Below are 24,111 nucleotides of genomic sequence, written 5' to 3' on the forward strand. Positions count from 1 at the left end.
CCCAATCTTTTCTTGAAAGTTATGTCAAGGATTGACAAATTTTAGTAGAAACAGATCATAGTTTAGCCCTGCTTGACAGTATTTTCCATAAGTGTTGTGTATTTTCAACATCAAATGGGTTTGGCATTAGCCTTTGTCCTTTTCATAAGATGTACATGTCTCCCATCAACTTTGGGTTAACTAATATACTAATTCTCCCGAATGCATTTTGAAGTTTTAGAATATTGATTTTGGTAACACATTATATATCCTATTTTGTATAAATAAAGGAAATTTTTTGAAGTAATTCGAACAGCATGACACTAGGAAGTTCTGAGGAACAAAGGGACCTTGGTGTTTGTGTCCATAGATCTCTGAAGGCAGAGGGGCATGTTAGTGGGGCGGTGAAAAAGGCATATGGGACACTTGCCTTTATCAATCAAGGCATAGATTCCAAAAGTAGGGAGGTCATGTTGGAGTTGTATAGAACCTTGGTGAGGCCACAGGTGGAGTACTGTGTGCAGTTCTGGTTGCCACATTACAGGAAGGATGTGATTGCACTGGAGGGGATGCAGAGGAGATTCACCAGGACGTTGCCTGGGATGAAACATTTAAGTTATGAAGAGAGGTTGGATAGACTTGGGTTGTTTTCGTTGGAGCAGAGAAGACTGAGGGGCGACCTGATCGAGGTGTACAAGATTGAGGGGCATGGACAGGGTGGAAAGGGAACAGCTGTTCCCTTAGTTGAAGGGTCAGTCACGAGGGGACACAAGTTCAAGGTGAGGGGCAGGAGGTTTAGGAGGGGTGTGAGGAAAAACTTTTTTACCCAGAGGGTGGTGATGGTCTGGAATGTGCTGCCTGGGAGGGTGGTGGAGGCAGGTTGCCTCAAATCCCTAAAAAGTACCTGGATTAGCACTTGGCATGCCATAACATTCAAGGCTATGGGCCAAGTGCTGGTAAATGGGATTAGATAGGTAGATCTGGTGTTTCTCACGTGTCAGTACAGACTCGATGGGCCAAAGGGCCTCTTCTGCACTGTATGATTCTGTGAAATGTTGTGGGTCTCTCACATAATGTACGATTTAAGGTTTGCAAATTATAGGTTATTATCCTGGATCCTTTAAAAGTATATATACTGCCTCTCTAAGTAGGCTTGACAGAAACATATCACTCTCTCATTCCGTTCCAACAGGACTTGAATGACACAGAAAATTCAATTCTTCATAATGGGTGTCGCTACCATGCGAGCTGTGCAAACTTTTGGCTAAACTGCGTGGACTCAAATTTACCTTAGGCCTCATTGCACCCGAAGAAAATTCTGAGGCTTTGAATTTAGACGGTTTCATGGTTCTTGGACCAAACGGCTTGGACACCAGTCCTAAAGATTTTACTGTTCCTGTAGCTCAATGACTGCAAACTGTATTTATTCTCAGATTCAAGGAACTCTATTTCAGAGCGGACAGTTTTGTCAGAGGTACCCTTTTTAGGATGTTTTAAAGGTATTAACTATTTGCAAGTGATATTTCAGAGACTTTCCTTGTCTGAAAAATATTAACTTTTCTAAGACAAAACAAATGCAATCTATTGATAGCACAGATGTAACTCGGGGAAGATGCAACAAATTACCATGAAAACCACTTTTTAAACAAAGTATTGCGGTAAAAGTAGTTCTAGGTCAGAAAGTGAATTTATGTATTAATCCAGTTTGAAAGCATGAAGCCCAGCTTCCACGTTTTATGGGATTCCCCTCTGCACATTAATTCCTGTATCAATTTTGCTTACACAACTCTGTTTCCACACCAGAGGAAATGCAAGTAATGTGGCACAGCAGCTCAAGTGCTTCACTTACACTAAGTGAGGCCCACTAACCGAAAACATCAGCTGGGAAAAGGCAGGTAGACATATATGGGCGGAAGGTAAATAGGAAGCTGAGATACTGCAATCAACTCTTCTTTCTGTATCAAAAATTGGATGATTTTGACTATTCGCAGTTTGATACCTGGCTCCCCAACTCAAAGCCGTTTTATCATTGTACGTTAAGAATGCTGCAGAATGTGATATGATGAGCATTTCTCAAGACTTGTGTGGAAATATTAGTGTTACTGAATAGCACAGAATCTGAAACAGAATTAGGTTTTGTTTAGCTTAAGAACAGAAGTAGGCCAATCAGCCCCTTGGGCCTTTTCTGCTATTCACTGAGATCCCTTGATATTCTTTCCTAAGAATTTTTAGAGATCTTAGTCTTGAAAATGGAAAAAGGAGAAATTCCTTGTGGCAGACAGTGCATTAAATATATCCCTTTTTTAAAAAAAAACGATATCACGATGAATGTACAGCTTTACCATCAGCTTTCTGAGACCGATTCGAAAGTTCCTACAATAATATTATTTAACCAGATAAACGCATACTTAACTGTTACAGATAGTGTGCTGTTGACGAATACAACTGCAGAGTGCACAATTCCGGAATGAAACATGGGGACAGTAGAAACCCCACTTACTGATAAAGATCTTGGCAGCTGGCTTGTGTACATGAGTGTATTATATGGCGTCTAATAGCCAAGATAGAGTGTCCTCAAAAACCTTCACAACTAATTAGTTACTTTTAAAGACCAGTCACTGTTCCAACCATTTTCACATAGTAAGACTCCATACACGCCAATGAGATGAAAAGCCAATTCATTTTGGTCAGTATATCTGGAGAATTCCCTTCTGTTCTTCATGTAGTGTCACGGGATCTTTTATGTCTCGCTAAATAGATATACTGGATTTCAATTCAATGTTTCATCCAAAAGGACAAAAGTGAGTAATGAGGATACCTATGAGGTTGCCTTGTATATAGAGAATCAATTTTGCCAATCAAAGTAAGTTATAGATGTTTTGATAAGTGCCTTTTGTTGTCTGGTATTTTTAATCCAAATTGATCTAGTAACCTGCAGCAATTGTGACATAAAGATAGCAGAAAGCTAGAAGAGCAGGCCCAAAAAGGTTAACCTAGAAGGAGGTGGGTGAAAAATATAGTAACAATGGGTGAACCGGTTTAGCACATGGGGATACAAGATAGTCTACAAGCAGATTGAAAACTTTACAAATATGAATACATGTGTAAGGATGTGTTCTTTTACAAATGGTGAAGGGTAAGTAACCTCTACTTTAAATGGTATCAGAATTATACAGATGAGTTATTAAACAGAAAAAAAATGCTGTTAATCATCTCATGCTCTGAGAAATGATCAGCATTGCCATTTACTCCACAGCATGACAGCTTCTGAGGAATAACACCAATCACTAACATAATTTATTCTACAAGATGCACCCTCCACATACCACTATAGTGTTGTGGCTCTGGAAGCATTTTCATATTTTCAAATGTATTTCCTCCATTAGAGCAGATAACCTATCGCAAAAACACAGTATTCTTGATCATTCCATCTAGGGCTGGAGGGAACAATGTAGTCTTTCCGGCTGCTATATCCATCCCTTCTCTCTAATGTTCAGGGTTACGGGGAAAGAATGTGCAGGGTTACAGGGAAAAGGTGGGGAAATTGAACTAGGTGAGTTGCTCAGTTGGAGAGCCATTGCAGTAATGATGGGCCAAATGGCCTCCTTCTGCACTGTAATGATTCTGTGATTAATTGCTGACTCCTGGTGTATTTATGGACAGATCCAAGGTATTTTCCTCAGAAAAATAAAAATAGTGTATTTAGTTTAATATCAAATGCCTTGTTTTCACTTTGTAATTGTTATATTATTAATTTTAAAGCAACAGGAAGAATAACTTTCCAACAGTTACGCCCTCAAAAGCAACTTCAAGACTCTGCACTCCATGAACCCACTTCAAGCCTTCTGAACCACCCATCACTCAGTAGAGAGCAGGAGAAAAATGGGAACATTGCAGAAGTGGAGGGGAAAAGAAGAAAATTGGGAATAGCATGGCGGGGAGGCAGGGTGTGCATGTGCATGAGGAGTATGGAGAAATGTGAGACCACAGTTGAGATATGGGGAAATGGCTGGGTCAGAACTGAGAGGAGAAGGTCAAAGCAACACTGGGGGGGAATGAGCAAATGGGGAGAGCAGCTAAACCCATCAACGACAAGCCAAATATCAATAGTGGGATAACCGCTAGGTATAATAATCTGAAACAAAATTAATTGGCATTTGGAAACATATCAGCTAATAAATTAGTCAGCATGGATTTGTTAAAGGCAAACCAAGTTTGAATAATTTGATTAAGTGCTTGTTGCAGCCAAAAAGGTGGATAAGGTTAGTACAGCTGATGTTTAGTATATGGGCTTTCGAGTACCACATTGACTTTTAAACAAAAGTAAAGCCTAAGGGATTAAAGGGACAGTGGTCGTGTGGATACAATACTGTCAAGGACAGACAATGATGGAACAGTGTTTTTTCAGTCTGAAGGGAAGTGTGCAGTTGTATCCCCAAGAATCAATATTAGGACCACAGCACTTTCTGACAATTTAATGACCTGGTCTTGGATATAGAGGGCATAATTTCAAAGTTTGCAGGCGATTATGAAACTTTGAAATATGGTAAACAATGAGAAGGATAGTAACAAACTTCAGGAGGAAAAATGGGCAGATTCCTGGCAGATGAAATTCAACACAGAAAAGCATGAAGCAATCCATTTTGTTGGGAAGAACAAAAGATACAATTTTAAATAGGTATAGAGCTGTGGGGGTGAACATACACAAATTCTTGAAGATGGTAGACAGGTTGAGAAGGCAGTTTAAAAACCATAAACAGCACTAGAGGCCATTCGGTCCATCAAGAAGCATGTGGAAGCCTTGGATTCTATTAATAGAAGACTAGAACACAAAACTCGGGAATTATGTTAAATCTTTATGAAACACTGGTTAATCCTCAGCTAATGTATTGAAGTGATGACTGCATACTTCAGGAGGGATGTCAAGGATTTAGGGGGTGCAGATTTATTGGAAACGGGCAGCAGTGCTGAATGGGAAAGCCCAAGTCTGATGTCTGTGGAAAAGGCGACATCGCGCTTTCACCCTCTTCACACCGGCAGTGGTCCCATCGCCCTCACTCAAGGGCAGCGAACCTCCAACTCGGGGCCTCTGCCCCACTAACGGTGGAGTTTCACCTCAGCTCCAGGCAGGAGCAGGCCTCGCCCACCCGGTCTATCCTAGCAACAGGCAACGCCCACCAAGTCCATCCTAGCAACTGGCCTCGCCCACCCACTCACCTCAGCTCCAGGCAGGAGCAGGCCTCGTCCACCCGGTCCATCCTAGCAGCAGGCCACGTCCACCCAAGCATCAGGCCACGCCCACCCCAGTCCATCCTAGCAACAGGTCACGCCCACCCGGTCCATCCTAGCAACAGGCCTTGTCCCCCCGGGGCCAAAACAGCAACAAGACCCGTTCACCGGGCCCAGCCTAGCAACAGGTACTGCCACCGGGCCCGGTCTAACAAGAAGACCTGCTTACTAGGCCCAACAAGTAAAAAAGATCCCACCCAGCCAACGGCCCCATTCATCGAGCATCAAAGCCGCGATCTGAGGCCCCGCCCCTGTCCCTCATCTACATATAGAACCCTGGGACCATAATTCAATTCGCCAACTGCTATCCTACATGAAATATCTCAGTCAAGATACAAAATGAAAAAGAGGTGTTTTAGATATTTGAACGTACCCATAATCGGCAGAATAAGAAAGCATGATTTGATTCTTAAGAGAAAAAAAAACTTACAGTACCATGATATTAAAGTAGAGAGCAATATGAGGTTTAATAAGGCACTGACGCTCTAAAGTTTACTGTGCTCGCTTCGGCAGCACATATACTAAAATTGGAACGATACAGAGAAGATTAGCATGGCCCCTGCGCAAGGATGACACGCAAATTCGTGAAGCGTTCCATATTTTACACTTTCAAAACATTTCACCTTCTGCAGAACATCCACATTTTACCCTGTTTCAAACACCATCATCACACAATCCAACATATTTATTCAGCTCCTCCTCTACCTCACTCAATTCAACCTTCTTTACACTTCCCATGTTCGACAAACGTCCAGTTTTTACACTTTTAAATCGGACAATTAATACATTAATTGTTTATGCGTTCTTGATTTACAAAAAGCAAAATATCACAGACTCTGCAAATCTAGAACCAAATCACCAGCAGAGTGTCCTGCTGGAAACAGAACATTCAAATAGATTGGCTCCAGTTCAGGAAAGGATGAAATGGTTGCTGGAAAAGGGAGATTGGGTGTTAATAATGTGCTGGAAGATGTGAAATAAGATTTGGAGAAAGAGATGGAAGAGCTGGGAGTGGTGTTTTAATAGAAGGGAGATGATAAAAGAATGAGTCTAACTGAAATAAAAACAGAAAATGTTGGAAAAACTCAGCAGGTTTGGCAGAATCTGTGGAGAGAGAAACAGGGTTAAGCTTTCGGGTCTGTATGACTTCTTCAGAGCAGTTTAACTGTATTGGAAGTGGAGATGAGAGTTTCTCTGTGACAGGTTCAGGGGTTCAGTCTGCCTGTGAACTGATCCAGGGCGCAGAATTTTGCGTTTGTCAGGCGGGCGGGTCCAACCGAATCGGCGTCGGGCGTGGAGCCGATCCCCGCCAGCGAAATGGGCCGCGCCGCCATTTTGCGCAGGCGGGTCAGTTAAGGCCGGCCCAGCGCGTTTCAGACTCCCATGTTCATTGGGAAAATTAAATCGGCGGCAGGCGTGTACAGACCGCTGGTTCCAATGGGGAACCGTCAGTCTGTATAAAGAACGGCCAGGCAGCCTCATTTAGGCTATTCGCCATGGCCAGTCCGGTCGGGCAGCACAAGAGGTGAGGGCAGAGGAGGATGAGGGGGGCAGGCTGCAGGGTAGGCCAGCGGGCGGCCACTGTGCCCCTCGGTTCTCCGATGCCTGCCTTGCTGTCCTCCTGGAAGAGGTGCCCAACCATCAGGAGGTCTTGTTTCCGGAGGATGGGAGGAGGAGGGCCCCCCACGTGACCAGGCAGGTGCGGCAGGAGGTGGTGGAGGCTGTTAGCTCTCAAGATGCTGTGCGGCGCACAGGAACACAGTGCCGCAAGCGCTTCAATGATTTGCTGCGCTCTGGAAGGGCGAGTACCATGTCAGCCTTGGCCATTTTACCCAGCAGGTAGCCTTAGTCTTTGAGACCCCCCTACATCTTAGTGTTGTTACTGCATTGGGCATTTGGTGCTCGCTGGATGGGCAAACAGATAGTGACCATGCTTACATCAGCCTTAGTGATTGAGGAGAAGATAGGTTCTCCCTGCAGCATATGTTGGTGTTTGTCGCATTTGAGTAGTCTGGGGGCAACCTGTAGGGGAGGCAGCTAGACACAAACTCAGAACTCCAACACATGTCATATTGAAGGTGATGAGATGGTGGAAGGGGAGCCTCAAGGTGTCGTGGCCAAGAGCCATCTGCTGGCCTCGGCACCGCACCTAGTTGTGCCTCCTTGCCATGGGCGCTAAGACCCGTGTGCTTTTCAAAGTGATGGATGCCAAATGTGTCCAAGGTGGCCGCTGGGGGAGGGGGTTGGGAGCAGCCGTACTATCTTCTGGGGACTGATCAGCAGTAGTGTGGACAGGAGCCGCTGGAGGTCTCAGATGGGCCACTGTGGTTGGGGTGCGGCATGCGCGTGCAGAGTACATGAGCGATCAGCCCCAATAAATGCTCTTCTATGTTCTGCAGGCAAAAACTGAGAGCAATATCCGGGAACGTCAGTGGACTGGTGGTGGGCACGCCGTGCTGCAGCACCTCACCACATATGAGGGAGCTGGGGATGAGGTAGGCAGCCAGGGCGGCAGGTGTCGGCAAGGCTGGGGTGCAGCGACCAGGTATTTGAGGGCCACAGTCCCATCCACTCTGTCTCTCCACCATCCAAAGCACTGATGATTGCTGCAATTGTTAATGCTGCAACACTGCTCATTCACAGACTGATACAGTCAGACGTGTGGGTCATACACAAAGGTCCCTTGGCCTCTTGAGGATGTGCGGCTCTAGCACCTTCCAAAGTCGCCTTATCCCATTTGTCACCACTATCCCCATGGCCTAACATGCCATGGTATCGCTGCTGCACATCCAAAGGCTTATTGCATCTTAGGAGGGTTTGTACCTCCACCACCCTTTCAGCCAGTGCGCCCCACATTACTCTGTCCAAAAGGTCCTCATCACCTCACCTGTCAACCTCATGGCACTCAACTTAAATAAATGCCACCTTTAGTCATCCCTGCACCAAGGGGAAATGTTGCCTTCTGTCCACCCGGTCTATGCCCCTCATAATGGTATGAAGATCAATAATGTGACCTGTCAATCTCCTGTGCTCCACGGCAAATGTCGCAAGTGTATGCAATGTTTCCTCATCACTCCAACTCTCCAGGCCAGCATGCATCCAGGTCAGCAACCTCTGCACTCTCCCCACTCCAATGCCGTCCCTCCCATGAAGTGCAGGTCACAACTGAACGCAGAAGTGTAGCTGTGGCCTCGACAGCGTTTTCTGCACTTGCAACATGACCTCCCTTTTCCTACATTCTATTCCTCGGCTAATAAAGGCAGGTCTGGCTTCGACCTTGTTAGACGCCTTATGTTCCTGTTCTGCTACCTTAACGGGTCTACCCAGCAAGGTCCCTGTAATCGTCGTGACTTCCCACAGTCCTACCATTACTCATGTATTCCCGTACCTTGCTTGTCTTGCCCAAGTGCTTAACCGCACACTTATCCACATAACATTCCATGTGGCATTCCTTAGGCCATGTGACCAGCCTGTCTGTATACGCGTGTAATGTTTGGGCCTCCTCTTGACTATTTGCCACCCCACCAATGTTCATCTCCTTAGGTTCTTGAAGGGTGAGCGACTTATGAGGCTGGGCGGCGGGGGGAGGGATGAAAGGTGTTACTGACTGAACACTAACTGATGCACTGTCCTTGTTGTTAATTTCAGCATCATCACCGCATGACTGCCACCAACATGTCCAGAGCACCCCCCTCCACACCTGAGGGCCAAGACTTGCAACTTGCGTCACATCCTTTCAGCCAGCCAGGCACCAGCGCAGCAACAAACACTTCAGTGGGGATTATGACGTTGGCTAATGTCCCAGGGCACAGTGGAGAGGGCACATCACAATCACTGGAGGAGATGGCACAGACAGAGAGTGCCGATGGCACCAGCAGCTGGAGGACTGCTGGGGACCAGGCACAAGCTGAGTCCAGCAGTGATGATGTGCCGCTGGAGATGTCACCAATGCAGCAGCTGCAGGACAAGGCAGGGTGCATGGGAGCATCTGGCAGGGTTGCATGAGGGTGGGCTTCACTTGGTCTCTGTGGTGTAGGAATCCAGGCAGAGTGTCAGTGATGGCATGAACCTCAGGACAGAGCTTCAGGCTTCCTCCATTGAGAGATTGGCGACTCTCATGGAGAGGGGCTTCCAGAGGATTGAGAATCTTCTGATTGGGTTACTCTCTGACCTGCAAGCCCTCACAGCAGTAATGGCCATGGGTGGTCATTCGCAATGTGGGAGATGTTCTGGGCACCAAGTGTCGGTGCTCGGTGCCCATGCATCTGCGGTGAGCAGGGAGGTCCAATGTGACCTCATGTCGGCGCAGCAGCTGCCCGTTGTCACTGCAAGCTCCTCTCAGGGCGCTCCGGATGAGGGCAGCAGCTCCTCCACCTCTCTGCCAGTGACTGTTGCATCTGTTGAGGCTGCAACAACTAGGGAGGTGCCAGTTCTGGAACTGGCCACTTCCTCCCAGGCGGGGCCAGCACAGGCTCCATGGGCCAGAGGACGGCCGCCAAGGTCACCGAGGCCAACAGGACAGCAGAACCAGCAGGCTGTCTCACAAGCCACTCCGAGCAATGGGGCGGCACCTAGACGTAGTACCTGCAAACGAAAGCATAAGGCACGTTAGGCACTCCACGGATATGTCACTGGTGATTTTGTGTTGGCCCTAGATTAGGGAATATATCATTAAGTACGTCAGAGCGATATTTGTGCTTTATTTTGGTGGGAATAAAATCCACTTTTCTGACCACGGCTGAGGGTGTTTCCTTTGTGCTGCATTTGTATGTTTCACAGACATCTCATGAGAGTTTGAGTGGACATTGATGTTTCTATACCAAGCCCTTAGTTGCAGCTGATGAGGTGGAAGATGTAGCACCTAAGTGCCACATGTGGAAGCGCCAGGCAATGCTGGTCCTGCTGATCGATGTGCGTGGGGCTAGCTGAAGGTTCATTGGATTAAAATGTCCCGGATGTCCCTGCCTCCTTGGTGTAGTAGCGAGTCGGCGTGCTGCCCCTCATCTTTGCCCTGTGCTTCCTCATCCTCTGAGCCACTGCTGGATTCATCATGTGCAGCCTCATCCACTGGGTCAAGATCTTCATCGTCAACTGCATCCCCCCTTTCCAGTGCAAGATTGTGCAGAGCGCAGCATGCTACCACTATCACAGAGACGCGATCTGGGGGGTACTGGAGTGCGCCCCCTGAGCGGTCCAGGCAACAGAAGCGCATCTTGAGAAGACTGATGGCTCTCTCTACCACAGCCCTCGTGGTGCCGTGGCTCCTATTGTAATGCTCCTCAGCTTCTGTTCTTGGATGGCGGAGAGGCATCATGAGCCACCTTCGCAGGGGATAGCCCTTATCACCCACCAGCCAACCATCCAGCCGAGCCGGAGCACTGAAGAGCCCCGGCACCTGGGAGTGTCTGAGGATGTAGGCGTTGTGGGCGCTGCCTGGGTACTTTGCACAGACTTGTAGAATCAGCATCCTGTGATCACACACTATCTGCATGTTCATGGAGTGGAAGCCCTTCCTGTTGACGAAGGCACCGGGCTCACCTCCTGGAGCCTTGATGCCACATGTGTGCAGTCTATTGTACCCTGGACGTGGGGGAAGCCAGCAATGGCCGTGAAGCCTCTGGCTCGCTGTGTCTGACTTGCCTGGTCGCAGCGGAAGTGGATGAAGGTCAACGCCCGTCTGAATAGAGCGTCTGTAACCTGCTTGACACAAGTGTGTACAGCTGATTGGGAGACACCGCAAAGATCACCCACCGAGACCTGGAAGGAGCCAGATGCATAGAAGTGAAGAGCAACTGTGAGCTTCAGAGCCGCTGGCATGGGATGTCCACCCACACAGTTAGGGGAGATCTCAGGGCCAATCATCTGACAGATATAGTTGACTGTTTCCCTTGACAGTTGGAGCCTCCTTCGGCACTGCACCTCAGTCATATTGAGGTAGCTGCTTTGCTGCCTGTATACCCTGGCAGCAGGATAGTGGCATCTTCTGCGGCCCCTTCCACCTTGGACAACCTCTTGGCCCTGCACCCCTTGTGCCTGCGCCTGGCCTCCCAAAGGTGGCTCTCCTGGAGGCTGATTGCCCAGTCCTGGCCTTCTCCTTATTCTATCCCTCCCTTCCTCCTCAGAGGAGCTGCCTCCAGTGGAGATGTCAGAACCCATATCCAGGCTAAATGGAGGCCTCCAGAAAGCTGCAGGCCTGATAAAGATAACTGCAGACTGCTGGGCTGAAGCTTCAAAGTACAGAGAAAGCTATTAGAAATCAATCTGAACTGCTAACAATCACACAGGCAAGTTTAAAACACTTTCTGCATTAAATACTTCAGAAAAAACATTAACAACCCCTCTGAGCCCACATATCCCACCCGTGGATGAGGTTTGTTAAAAAATCAGTTACCTGCCTGCCCGTTGGGCACGTGCGCCAAGGCGAAGATCGCATGGGCTCCTCAAAATCGGCATCAATTGACGAATTAAGGGCCTTAACAAGGTCTTTAATTAATGGTGGGCACGCATCGCGCTTCCTAGCGCCTGCCCAACTAAATATCGCAATGCCATGCACTGACATCGGGACACTCGTGCGGTGTCAGCGTGCGACATTTTAAGCACTGACGTACAGGCTCCGCCAACCGTGCGTTGGCCAGAAAATTCTGCCCAGGAAGTGTGGATTGACTTTGTGAGTTGTGTGTGGGATTAAATGTGGCTGTGAGATTGGATGGGTACAGTTGGCTAAATGATGGTCGGTTATAAACCAAAATGTAACTTTAACTCAGGTTGTTGTTTCTAACTTTTAAAACAATTATTAATTGTCCATTATGAAAGTGTTTAAAGTTAACCAGAACATATGATTAATTATAATGTAAAAGTCCACCTGTAAACTGGGACTATTGCCCCAGGCTCCCTTGAAAAGATCATTGATTGTGTACCTTCCTTCAATACTAATGAATTATGTTGAACATTCCTCCAGCTAATGTGACATAGCCTGTATCGACCACTTGTTTTCATGTGTCAGGGCTGTTCTTGAGCTTTTATCTTTCTCTAGGGCTGCATTCCCTTTCCTGAAGGTGTTGCTACATTTCACATGGTCCTTCATGTTGGCAGATATGAAGTGTCTGACATGCAGAACTCTTTGCTGATTGTTGCACCCATGTGTACGTCTCTCGAGTGATGTTCTTGTGAAGGGTGGGACCAATAAGTCCCGGGAACACTGGATGTCATGGATATAGAGGATTGGATAAGAAAAATAAAGGAGGTTTATGACAGATACAGAGGGCTGAAAGCAGCGGAGGCTCTACAGGAGTATAGAAAGTGCAGGGGGGTACTTAAAAAAGTAATTAGGAGAGTAAAGAGGGGGCATAAAAAAAACACTGGCAGGCAAGATAAAGGAAAATCCTAAGGTATTTTATAAATATATTAAGGGCAAGAGGATAACCAGAGAAAGAGTAGGGCCCATTAGGGACCAAAGTGGCAATCCGTGCATGCAGCTGGAAGATGTAGGTGAGGTTTTAAATGATTACCTTTCATCTGTGTTCACTATGGAGAAGGATGATGTAGGTGTAGAAATCAGGGAGGGGGACTGTGATATACTTTAACAAATTAGCATTGAAAGAGAGGAGGTATTAGCGGTTTTAGCAGGCTTGAAAGTGGATAAATCCCCAGATGAGATGTTTCCCAGGGTGCTATGTGAGACAAGGGAGGAGATTGCAGGGGCTCTGACACTAATTTTCAAATTCTCTCTGGCCACAGGAGAGGTGCCAGTGGACTGGAGAACAGCGAATGTGGTGCCATTATTCAAGAAGGGTAGTAGGGATAAACCAGGTAAATACAGGCCAATGAGTCTAACATCAGTGGTAGGGAAAGTATTGGAAAAAATTCTGGGGGACAGGATTAATCTGCACTTGGAGAGGCAGGGATTAATCGGGGATGGTCAGCATAGCTTTATCAGGGGGAGATCATGTCTAACTTATTTGATTGAATTTTTCGAGGAGGTGACTAGTTGTGTAGGTGAGGGTAGTGTAGTTGATGTAGCCCACATGAACTTCAGTAAGGCTTTTGATAAGATCCCAGATGGGAGAATGGTCAAGTAGGTAAGAGCCCATGGGATCCAGGGCAATTTGGCAAATTGGATCCCAAATTGTCTTAGTGGCAGGAGGCAGAGGGTGATGGGCAAAGGTTTCTGCGATTGGAAGCCTGTGATGAGTGGTGTACTGCAGGGATCAGTGCTGTGACCCTTGCTGTTTGTAGTGTACACTAATGATTTTTACATGAATATAGGAAGTATGGTCATTAAGTTCACAGGTGACACGAAAATTGGTGGTATCGTAAATAGTAAGGAGAAAAACCTTAGATTACAGGATGATATAGACGGGCTGATAAGTTGGGCAGAGCAATGGTAAATGGAAATTAATCCTGTAAAGTGTGAGGTGATGCATTTTGGGAGGACTAACACAGCAAGGGAAGACACAATGAATGTCAGGACCCGAGGGAGCACAGAGGATCAGAGGGACTTGGTGTACATGTCCATAGGTCCCTGAATGCAGCAGCACAGGTAGATAAGGTGGCTAAGAAGGCATATGAGATACTTGCCTTTATTAGTCGAGGCATAGAATATAAGAGCAGGGAGGTTATGTTGGTGCTGTATAAACTGCAAGTTAGGCTACAGTTGCAGTACTGTGTGCAATTCTGGTTGCCACACTATAGAAAGGATGTGATTGCAATGGAGAGGGTGCAGAGGAGATTCACCAGGATGTTGCCTGGGCTGGAGTGTTTCAGCTATGAAGGATAGGCTAGGTTTGTTTTCCTTAGAGCAGAGAAGGATGAGGGGAAAACCTCATAGAGGCATACAAAATTCTGAGAGGCAGAGATGGGGTAGATAAGAAGACACTTTTCCCTTTAGCGGAGGTGTCAATAACCAGGGGGCAGAGATTTAAGGAAAGGGGCAGGGGGTTTAGAGGGGATTTGAGGAAAATATTTTTCACCCAGAGGGTGGTTGGAATCAAGAACACATTGTCTGAGGGGGTGTTAGAGGCAGGAACCCTCACAACATTTAAGAAGTATTTAGATGAGCACTTGAAACACCATAGCATACAGGGTTATGGGCCAAGAGCTGGAAAATGGGATTAGAATAGATTGGTGCTTTATGGTCGGCACAGACACGATGGGCCGAAGGGTCCGTTTCTGTGCTGTATAACTCTATGACTCCATGTACCTTTGATGACTGACATTGGACACTACATAGTTGGTAAACGACAAGGTGGTTTCAGCCAAGAGCACTCGTGTGCTAACTACTCTGGAAATGTTTGACGGGTTCCCTTGCTGGCCTGTCTGGCTGCATCCTGATGCTGAATGGATTGACTTCAGCAGCATGTTCGAAGAGGGAGCTGTGACCTGGGGAAAGTAGGCGACCAGAATGCTTTGCATGGACATGTGCTTTCCTGTCAGTGTGTATGTTTGGAAGCCCCAATATGTAAAAGTCCCATTGTGGTTGTAGCACAATATGTTTGATGCAATAGCCTGTAGCAGAACGTTAATGTACAATTGAAGAAAAATTGACCAAAGCAACTCAAGCAGTTTAACAAGAAAGCGCGTTAAATATTGAGGATTAATGAGACACTGATCCGTAGTATTATTCTGTAGCAGAACGTTAATGTACAGTTGAAGAAAAATTAACCAGAGGAAATCAAGTCAGTGTAACAAAAAATCATGTTGAAAATTGAGGATTAATAAGGCACTGATGATCAGCACTGATTTGTGCTCGCTTCGGCAGCACATATACTAAAATTGGAACGATACAGAGAAGATTAGCATGGCCCCTGCGCAAAGATGACACGCAAATTCGTGAAGCGTTCCATATTTTACTCTTTCAAAAAATTTCAACTTCTGCAGAACATCCACAATTTACCCTGTTTCAAAAACCATCATCACACAATCCAACATATTTATTCAGCTCCTCCTTTACCTGATTCAATTCAACGTCTTCTTTCCACAGATTTGTCGAACGTCCAGATTTCTCAACTTTAAATCGGACACTTGAGATATTTAAAACATTAATTATTTGATACTTGTTGATTTACAAAGAAGCAAAATGTCACAGACGCTGCAAATCTAGAACCAAAACACAAAACGCTGATAAAACTCAGCAAAGACAAGTCGACGTTTTGGGATAAAGGCAAAATACCGCGGATGCTGGAAACTAGAAACAAAAACAAGAAGTGCTGGAAAGACTCAGCAGGTCTGACAGCATCTGTGGAGATAAAGACAGATGTTTCGGGAATTCGGCGGGAGAGAAAAGCTGCTGGACACCAAGGCTGTGGAGCAAATCACCAGCAGAGCGTTCTGCTGGGAACAGCACATTCAAATGGATTGACTCCAATTCAGGAAAGGGTGTAATGGTTGCTGGAAATGGGGGAATGGGTGTTAATAATGTGCTGGAAGATGTGAAATAAGATTTGGAGAAGGGGAGTGACGTTTTACTACAAGGGAAATGATAAAAGAATACGAGTTTAACTGAAATAAAAACAGAAAATTTTGGAAAAACTCAAGAGGTCTGGCAGAATGTGTGGTGAGAGAAGCAGATTCGAGTCCCTATGACTCTTCTTTAGAGCAGTTTAACTGGATTGGAAGTGGAGATGAGAGTTTCTCTATGACAGGTTTAGGGGTACAGTGTGCCTATAAACTGATCAAGGAAGTATGGATTGATTTTGTGAGTTGGGTCTCTGTGGGATTAAATATGTTTGTGAGATTCGATGGGTGCAATTAGTTAAACGATGGAAGGTTATAAATCCAAAATGTAACTTTAGCTCAGATGTTGTTTAGTACTTTTAAAAGATTTACTTATTTGAATGATCAAAGTGCTTAAAGTCATCGAGACGACATGATTAATTATAATGTAAAAGTGCACCGATTAACTGGGACTATTGTCGCAGATGCATTGAAAAGATCATTGGTTGAGCACTTTGCTTCAATACTGGTGAATTATGTTGATCATTCTTCCAGCTAAAGTGACAAAGTCTGTATCAATCACTAGTTTTCATGTGTCAGGGCTGTTTTGAGCTTTTAGCTTTCTCTAACGCTGCGTTGCCTTTCCTGAAGCTGTTGCTAGATTTCACAAACTCTGTTCTGTTGGCAGCTATGAAGTGTCCAACATGCAGAATTCTTTGCTGATTCTTGCACCCATGTGGACGCCTCTTGAGTGGGGCTGTAGCTTTGATGAATGACATCAGACACTACATAGTTGGTAAACGACAAGGTGGTTTCAGCCAAGAGCACTCGTGTGCTAGCTACTCTGGAAATGTTTGAAGGGATCCCTTGCTGGCCTGTCTAGATGCATCCTGATGTTGAATGGATTGAGTTCACCAGCATGTTCGAAGAGGGAGCTGTGACCTGGGGAACAAAAACAGAATTACCTGGAAAAATGCAGCAGGTCTGGCAGCATCGGTGGAGAAGAAAAGAGTCGACGTTTCGAGTCCTCATGACCCTTCAACAGAACTGAACAACAGAACTGTGACCTGGGGAAAGTAGGCGACCAGAATGCTTTGCATGGACATGTGCTTTCCTGTCACTGTGTATGTTTGGAAGCCCCAAAATATAAAAAGTCCCATTGTGGTTGTAGCACAATTTATTTGATGTATAATTCCGTAGCAGAACGTTAATGTACAGTTGAAGAAAACTTAACCAGAGGAAATGAAATCAGTGTAACAAAAAAGCATGTTGAATATTGAGGATTAATAAGGCACTAATCGTCAGTACTGATTCATGCTCGCTTCGGCAGCACATATACTAAAATTGGAACGATACAGAGAAGATTAGCATGGCCCCTCCGCAAGGATGACACGCAAATACGTGAAACGTCCCATATTTTAGACATTCAAAACATTTTACCTTTTGCAGAACATCCACAATTTACCCTGTTTCAAAAACCATCATCACACAATCCAACATCTTTATTCAGCTCCTCCTTTACCTGATTCAATTCAACCTCTTCATTCCACAGATTTGTCGAACGTCCAGATTTCTCACTTTTAAATCGGGTACTTGAGATATTTAAAACATTAATTATTTGATACTTATTGATTGACAAAACAGCAAAATATCACAGATGCTGCAAATCTAGAACCAAAACACAAAAGGCTGATAAAACTCAGCAAAGACAAGTCGGCGTCTCGGGAATTCGGTGGGAGAGAAAAGCTCCTGGACAAGAAGGCTGTGGAGCAAATCACCAGCAGAGCGTTCTGCTGGGAACAGCACATTCAAATGGATTAACTCCAGTTCAGGAAAGGATGAAATGGTTGCTGGAAAAGGGAAAATGGGTGCTCATATTGTGCTGGAAGATGTGGAATAAGATTTGGAGAATGGGAGTGGCGTTTTAATCCAAGGAAAATGATTAAAGAATACGAGTTTAACTGAAATAAAAATAGAAAATGCTGGAAAAACTCAAGAGGTCTGGCAGAATCTGTGGTGAGAGAAGCACATTCGAGTCCCTTTGACTCTTCTTCAGAGCAATTTAACTGGACTGGAAGTGAAGATGAGAGTTTCTCTGTGAAAGGTTCAGGGGGACAATGTGCCCGTGAACTGATTCAGGAAGTGTGGATTTATTGTGAGTTGTGTGTGGGCTTAAATGTGGCTGTGGGATTGTTTTGGTACAGTTAGTTAAATGATGGTCGGGTACAAATCCAAAATGCAACTTTAGCTCAGATTGTTGTTAAGCACTTTTTCAAGATTTATTTATCGTTAATTATTGAAGTGCTTAAAGTTAACCTGGATGTATGATTAAGTATAATGTAAAAGTCCACCTTTTAACTGGGACCATTGTCCCAGATGCCTTGAAAAGATCATTGGTTGAGCACTTTCCTTCAATACTGGTGAATTATGTTGAACATTCCTCCAGCTAAAGCGACAAAGCCTGTATCAACCACTTATTTTCATGTGTCAGGGCTGTTCTTGAGCTTTTACCTTTCTCTAGGGCTGTGTTCCCTTTCCTGAAGCTGTTGCTACATTTCACAAACTCTCTTCTGTAGGCAGCTATGAAGTGTCTGCCATGCAGAATTCGGTGTTGGGTGGATGGGGTTTCTCCTCCACTTTGGGGAGACTAAGCGTCGACTGGGTGACCGCTTTGTGAAACGCCTTTGCTCAGTGTGCAAGCATGACTCAGGCCTCCCTGTCATTTTCCATTTGAATACACCATCTCGCCCTCATGTTCACATGTCTGACCTTGACCTTTTAGCAGTGAAGTCCAATGCAAACTAGAGGAACAGTACCTCATCTTCCAATTAGGCACTTTACAGCCTTTTGGACTTAACATTGACTTCAACAACTTCAGATCTTGAACTCGATCTGTTTACCATGTTTACCCTTTTTTGAATCCAATGTTTTGCTTTCACAGAGCTTGTTCTGCTATTAACACATTCTGCTATCTTACCTTTATGCCACTTATCAGCACCTTTATTCTTTACTTCTATCATTACCACTCCCTTTGTCTTGTGTCCTTGACATATTTGTCAAAGTTCTTCTTAGCTCCCACCTATCCCTGTCCTTCTATTTTGCTCCACCACCTCTTAAACAGTATAAAATTCATCACATTTCGACTTCTCTTTAGATCTGAACAAGAGTCATATGAACACGATACATTATCTCTGTTCCTCTCTCCGCAGAAGCTTCCAGAGCTGCTGAGCTTTTCCAGCATTTTCTGTTTTTATCACTAAATTCAACCTTCTTTTTACTCCACAACTTTGTCAACCTTCCAGGTTTTACTGTTTTAAATCGGACATCTACAATATTTAAAACATTAAATCTCTAACAGCTTTTGGTTTACAAATACCACAGATGCTGCAAATTGAGAACAAAAACACAAAATGCCGATAAAACTCAGCCAAGACAAATCGACATTTTGGGAATTCGGCGGAAGAGAAAAGCTGTTGGACACCAAGGCTGTGGACCAAATCACCAGCAGCGTGTTCTGCTGGAAACAGCACATCAAATGGATTGACTCCATTTCATGAAAGGTTGAAATGGATGCTGGAAAAGGGAGAATGGGGGTTAATAATGTGCTGGAAGATGTGAAATAAGCTTTGGGAGAAGAGGTGAGGAAGTGCGAGTGGCACTTTGGCCAATCAAAAGGAAACAAGTGCCTCATCCTAACTGCATTAGAAGGGGAGATGCGAGTTTCTTTGTGGCAGGGCTGGGGTAACAGTACATCTGTGAACTGAGCACAAGCTGTGAACTGACTTTGTGAATTGGATGTGTGGGGGATAAGATGAGGATGTGTGACTGATTAAAGTATATTTTCAGTATGTGATGGTCTGTTGAAAATCCAAACTGTAACTTTAGTATTCATTTTCTTTTGGCTAAGCACCGTAACTCTATGAAAGTGCTTCAGGTCAACCAGAATGTATCATCAATTTTAATGTAAAAATCCTAAAAATGGACCATGTATTTTGTCCCTTCCTCCAACACCAGTGACTGGTTACCTGCATATCTACAGCCAGTTACAAATAGAATCATATAATGGTTATGACACAGAAGGAGGCCATTTGGCCCATCCTGTCCGTGCGGTTGTCTGCAACAGCAATTCCCTTTTAAATGTCACAATCTGCCTCTACCACACTCTCAGGCAGTGCATTCCAGGTCCTAATCACTTGCTGCATCAAAAATCTTTTCATTATGTTACCTTTGGTTCTTTTATCAATCACCTTATATGACTGTCCTCTGGTTCTCAGCCCTTCCAGCAATGGGAACAGTTTCTCTCTGTCTAGATCCCTGATGATTTTGAACACCTCTATTAAATCTCCTCTAAATCTCCTCCTGTGCTTTCAAATCCTTCCTAATGTGTGGTACCCAGAACTGGACATAATGTTCCTTTTGAGACCAAAACAGTGTTTTATAAAGGTTAATTATAACTTCCAAGCTTTTGTATACTATGGCTCTATTTTTAAAGCCTTGCATGTCTTCAAACCTATCTCCCAATCTACCCTGCTACCTTCAAAAATGTGTGCACATGTACCCACCGCCTCTCTGTTCCTGTCCCTCCTTTAGTATTGTGCTTTTTATTTTATATTGCCTCTCCTTGTTTTTCCTACCAAAATGTATTCACACTTCCGTGCATTCAATTTCATCTGCCATGTGTCAGGTCATACTACCAGTCTGTCTATGTCCTCTTCAAGCTGATCACTATCATCCTTTGTTCCCTGTGCACCCAAGTCAAGTCATTAACCTATGACAGAAAAGTGGCGGTCCTCATCATGGCCCCTGCAGAAACCCACTATATACCTTCTTCCAGTCCAAAAAACAATATTCACGATTATTCTGTTTCCTTTTCTCACCCAAGTTTGTATCCATGCTGCCATTGTTTCTTTTATTCCATGGGTTTGCAACTTTGCTGCTGCCAATTCCTGTGGCACTTTATCAAATGCATTTTAGTTGTCCACCTACACGGCACCAACCGCATTGTCCTAATCCACCATGTGTTACTTCATCAAAAAAACTCAGTCAAGTTAGTTAAACACAAATGGCTTTCCTTAATTAATCCACACATGTCCAAGTGATTATTAATATTGCCCCAAATTGTTATTTTTGAACTAGGGTGTAACATTAACAATTCTTCAGTCCTCTAGTACCACCCCTGTATCTAAGGAGAATTGGATGATTTTCGCCAGTGCGTCCTCAATTTTCACCCTTACTTCCTGCAGTAACTTCAAATACATCTCATTCGGTCCCGGTGACTTATCCACTTTAAGTAGAGCCAGCCATTATCAATTTTTAGCCCATCCATAATTTCTGCTATTTTCTGTTTCACTGTGACTTTGGCAGTGTCTTTTTCTTTGCTAAAGACAGATGTAAAGTATTTGTTTAGTCCTTCAGCTATCCCTCTACCTTCATGCATAGATTCCATTTTTGGTCCTTAATCAGCCTCCCTTCATTTACTACCCTTTTACTATTTATATGCCTATAGAAGGCGTTTGAATTTTCCTTTTATATTAGCTGCCAGTCTCTTCTCAGATTATCTCTTTGCCTCTTATTTCCTTTTTCACTTCCCCTGAGTTTTCTATATTCAGCCTGATTCTCACTTGTATTATCAACCTAATATCTGTCATACATGCCGTTTTCATGATCGATCTTACTCTCTATCTGTTTTGTCACCTAGGGAGCTCTGGCTTTGCTTGTCCTACCTGCCCCCCTCATTGGAATGTACCTCAACTGTTCTAAACCAGCTCTTCAAAGGCAGCATTGTCCCATTAGTTTTGCCCATATATCCCTGAGTCTAATTTACTTGGTCCTGATCTGTTCTCACCCCACTGAAATTCACCCTCCTCCAATTAATCACTTTTTCTCTAGCTTGTTCCTTGTCCTTTTTCATAGCTAACCTAATCCTTATGGAACTATGATTAATGTACCCTAAATATTCCTCTACTGACAGTTGACCACTTGACCCAGTTCAATCCCCAGAACCGGATTTAGCAATGTCTTTTTCATTGTTGGGCCAGAAACATTCTGATCAAGAAAGTTCCCCTGAAAACACTTTAAAAACTCTCCCCTTTCTCTGCCCCTTACGTTATTACTATCCTGAATTAGAATAATTTAAGCCCCATATTATCAATACTGTGTAGCTTTGCACCTCTCCGTAATTTGCTTGCAAATTTGCTCCCCATACCTTTCCCAGTAGTTGATGGCCTATAGAAAACACTCAGTATTGTAATGGTACCTCTATCATTTATTAGCTTTAATCGTATAGATTCTCTCATTGGTTCTTCTAGAACATATTCTCTCTGTAGGACTGTCTTATTTTCCTTAATCAATACAGCCACCCCTCCTCCTTCCTTTCCTTCCCAATCTTTCCTGAACACCTTGTGCCTGGGACTTTTTAGTACCCAGTCCTGCCCTTTTTGAGCCAGGTCTTTGTTAGTGCCACAACATCAAATTCCCAGCCAGATTGCCCTTGTCGCTCTGACAACATATTCCCATTCAGCCACTTGTCTTCATACATCAGGGTTATTCTTGAGTTGTTAGCTTTTTGAAGGGCTGTATTTTCTTTATTTGAAGCCATTGCTTACCTTTAACTGGTTTCTGTATATTGGCATGTATGAATTGTCTGACTTGTGGAATTCTTTGCTGATTATTGAACTCATTTAGATGTTTCCAGAGTGGTGCTGTTCTCTTGATGAATGACAAGAGGCACTACATGGTTGGTAAATGACAATGTCGGTGCAGCCAATAGCACCCATGAACAATGATGGAAATGCAAACATCTTCATGAAAAACATTCATGAGCCTGTCCTTGTAGATTTTCTATGATATCTGGATTTCCAAGGAGACTGATCCATTCCACGTTTCCTGCTGCTGCCTGTGAGGAACCTGTGGCAAAAATTCAAGCGCTGCAATGATTAGATGACATGGGAAGACACCTGCACCTGGAGGCGAGGTATTATAATAGGAACCTTGAGTATATGTTCAACCTACATTGCATCAGGCCCGAGACCCAGATGGTCACAAAAAGAGGGAGGTGTCAGCTGTGGCTCAGTTCATAGCACCCTCGCCTTTGAATCAGAAGGTTGTGGGTTCATGTCCCACTCCTGGAAACCAAGAACTGTGAATGTACTTGAAAGAGTTACAATCTGTGACTGTTGATAACTTGAAAGAGTTTCAATCTGTAGGGAGATTACAGATTTACTTAGAAAGGGAGGTGTCAGCTGTGGCTCAGTTCATAGCACCCTCGCCTTTGAATCAGAGGGTTGTGGGTTCATGTCCCACTCCCGGAAACCAAGAACTGTGATTGTACTCGAAAAGAGTTGCAATCTGTGACTGTTGGTAACTCGAACGAGTTTCCTACAGGTAGGAAGTAGACGATAGAGATTTAATCAATGTTGTAGTCCACACTTACCAATCCTTTGTCCCCTTCACTGTCAGGGCTGACGGCCTGAAGGTGCTGGGGATATGGTTCGGAGGGACCGGGGCATGCGTTAGAAACTGGAAGGAGCGAGTGGCTATGGTGAAAAGGAAACTGGGCATGTGGGAGCGACGCTCCCTCTCCATTGCGGGAAAGAACCTGGTCATCAGGTGTGAGGTACTCTCGCTGTTGCTGTACGTGGCGCAGGTCTGGCCCATTCCAGACTCCTGCGCGACGGCGATCACTCGAGCCATCTTCCGCTTTATCTGGAGGTCGAAAATGGATCGTGTCCGCAGGGACGCGATGTACAAGCCTCTAGATAAAGGGGGAAAAAACGTGCCCAACATCGCCCTCATACTGATGGCCACCTTTGTTTGTGGCTGCATCAAGCGGTGCATAGACCCTCAGTACGCAAACACCAAGTGTCACTACGTGCTGAGGTTCTACCTGTCCCCGGTGTTGCGAAGGATGGGTCTGGCCACGCTGCCGCGGAACGCTCCAAGTAGTTGGACCGTGCCGTACCACCTGTCCCTGGTGGAAAAATTTATGCAGAAAAACACCTTTGACCACAAGTCCATCAGGCAGTGGTCAGCACGTAACGTCCTAGAGGCCCTGAGGGAAAAGGAGAGGGTGGACCCTGTGGGATGGTTCCCCGAACAGACTGTCAAAGTCATTTGGCAGAATGCCTCATCGCCAGAACTTTCCAACAAGCACCAAGACGTAGCTTGGCTGGTGGTGAGAAAGGCCCTCCCCGTCAGATCCTTCCTACACGCCAGGAGGCTCACCCCCTCTGCACATTGCCCTCGAGGTGGCTGTGGTGGGGAAGAGACCGTTGTTCACCTCCTTGTGGATTGTGCCTTTGCAAAGAAAGTCTGGAGAGAGATGCAGTGGTTGCTGTCGAGGTTCATCCCGAGCAGTTCTGTGACACAGGACTCTGTGCTCTATGGGCTGTTCCCAGGGACACACACCGAGAC

General features: G+C 45.0%; 1 protein-coding gene and 3 non-coding genes across 5 annotated transcripts in view; all 4 read left to right on the top strand.

The window, feature by feature from the left end:
- Window positions 1-24,111, top strand: part of LOC144687635 (synergin gamma-like) — a 450,053-nt gene that overhangs the window by 43,893 nt on the left and 382,049 nt on the right. The window contains exon 6 of one of the 2 annotated variants that reach the window (XR_013578181.1): window positions 1,172-1,629. Coding sequence is in view for 1 of the 2 variants with exons in the window: in XM_078554007.1 (XP_078410133.1) it covers window positions 1,172-1,273 (102 nt within the window). In the remaining variant the exon portion in view is untranslated. Of the gene's footprint in view, window positions 1-1,171; window positions 3,698-24,111 lie in introns of those variants that run through there. The other variant, XM_078554007.1, reaches the window with a different exon arrangement.
- Window positions 5,766-5,872, top strand: LOC144688178 (U6 spliceosomal RNA). The gene has a single exon (XR_013578371.1). It is a non-coding gene; the product is annotated as a U6 spliceosomal RNA (small nuclear RNA).
- Window positions 15,010-15,116, top strand: LOC144688099 (U6 spliceosomal RNA). The gene has a single exon (XR_013578308.1). It is a non-coding gene; the product is annotated as a U6 spliceosomal RNA (small nuclear RNA).
- LOC144688147 (U6 spliceosomal RNA) lies at window positions 17,014-17,120 on the top strand. Its single transcript, XR_013578353.1, has one exon. It is a non-coding gene; the product is annotated as a U6 spliceosomal RNA (small nuclear RNA).

The sequence above is a fragment of the Cetorhinus maximus genome, chromosome 12 (assembly GCF_964194155.1).
Source record: "Cetorhinus maximus chromosome 12, sCetMax3.hap1.1, whole genome shotgun sequence".
NCBI classification, from domain to species: domain Eukaryota; kingdom Metazoa; phylum Chordata; class Chondrichthyes; order Lamniformes; family Cetorhinidae; genus Cetorhinus; species Cetorhinus maximus.